Source organism: Tupaia chinensis, unplaced genomic scaffold (assembly GCF_000334495.1).
Source record: "Tupaia chinensis unplaced genomic scaffold, TupChi_1.0 Scaffold000377_2, whole genome shotgun sequence".
NCBI lineage: Eukaryota > Metazoa > Chordata > Mammalia > Scandentia > Tupaiidae > Tupaia > Tupaia belangeri.
The window spans coordinates 1586477-1587432 of NW_006159876.1; the positions used below are offsets into that span (position 1 = coordinate 1586477).

At 66.0% G+C, this 956-nt stretch overlaps 1 protein-coding gene across 12 annotated transcripts in view; it reads right to left on the reverse strand.

Moving 5' to 3' along the window:
- Positions 1-950, reverse strand: part of MAP2K5 (mitogen-activated protein kinase kinase 5) — a 332934-nt gene extending 331984 nt beyond the window's left edge. For all 12 annotated transcript variants that reach the window (XM_014589750.1, XM_014589747.1, XM_014589744.1 and 9 more), the window contains exon 1: positions 326-950. In XM_014589750.1, coding sequence (XP_014445236.1) covers positions 326-460 — 135 coding nt within the window. In that variant the 5' untranslated portion in view covers positions 461-950. The remainder of the gene's footprint in view (positions 1-325) is intronic.
- Positions 951-956: the final 6 nt, after the last annotated feature.

Here is a 956-nt window from a genome sequence, read left to right on the forward strand (position 1 = left end):
ACGCAGAAGGAAGACATGGCTGGAATCTTGCCAGGGACATTCCCTGAACTATGTGGGGGGAAAACTCTGAGGCCGCTCTTAATACCCCAGCTGGCTGCATCTGTGTGTACCTCCCAGCGTGGCCTGGGCGCTCCCTGAGGGCAGGGTTCGTCTCTATCCAATGGCCCAGGGTCCTCCGCACTGGCCAGGTTTCAGGGATGTCATTCATCAATGCTGTGGGGAGCAATCAAGCCGCCCCACGGGAGGCCAGCAATGGCCCCTGCCTCTAGCTCCCCAAGTCCCCTCGCCCCCTCGCTGGGATCTGGGCGCTGAGATGACCACTCACCAGCACATCCCTGAAGAGTAACTGCGGCCCCGAGTGCACTGTCCAGTCCACCGCGCCGCTATTTGGAATCTTGATGCGAATCACCAGCATCTGGTTCTCCATGGCATGGAAGGGGCCCAGGGGCAGCCACAACATCACAGGCTAGCGGGGCTCACATCCTGGGGTCCGGGTACCCACTGGCCCCTGGCGAGGCGGGGGCTCCGAGAGATGACAAGGGAAGCAAAGAGCAGGGACGAGGGCAGAAACTGGGAACCAGGGGAGGCAGCGGGGCGGTGAAGAGGGCGAGAGGAGCAGCCGGCGGGCACCGAGGGGCCCAGGCCGCGCGGGCTGTGGGGGTCTCCCGTGACGGTGCGTGCGGAGCGGCAGGGGCCGGCGGGACTAGCAGGGGTCGCAGGTTCTGGAGTTGGGAAAGAGGTCGACGGGGATCGTGCAGCTCTCCGCCGTCTGCGCGGGGTGAGGAGCCTGCAAAGGCCGGGTCTGGGAGTGCTACAGCGGCAGGTGTCCGCCCCTCCGTGGTGACCAGGGGAGGATCCCAGACGGGAGGGAACTCGGTCCCGGACTATTAGAAGGAGCTCCGGGGCCGCCGGAACACGAGAAAACCTAGGGGGCCCTCCGCCGGGGGCCCGGGGGG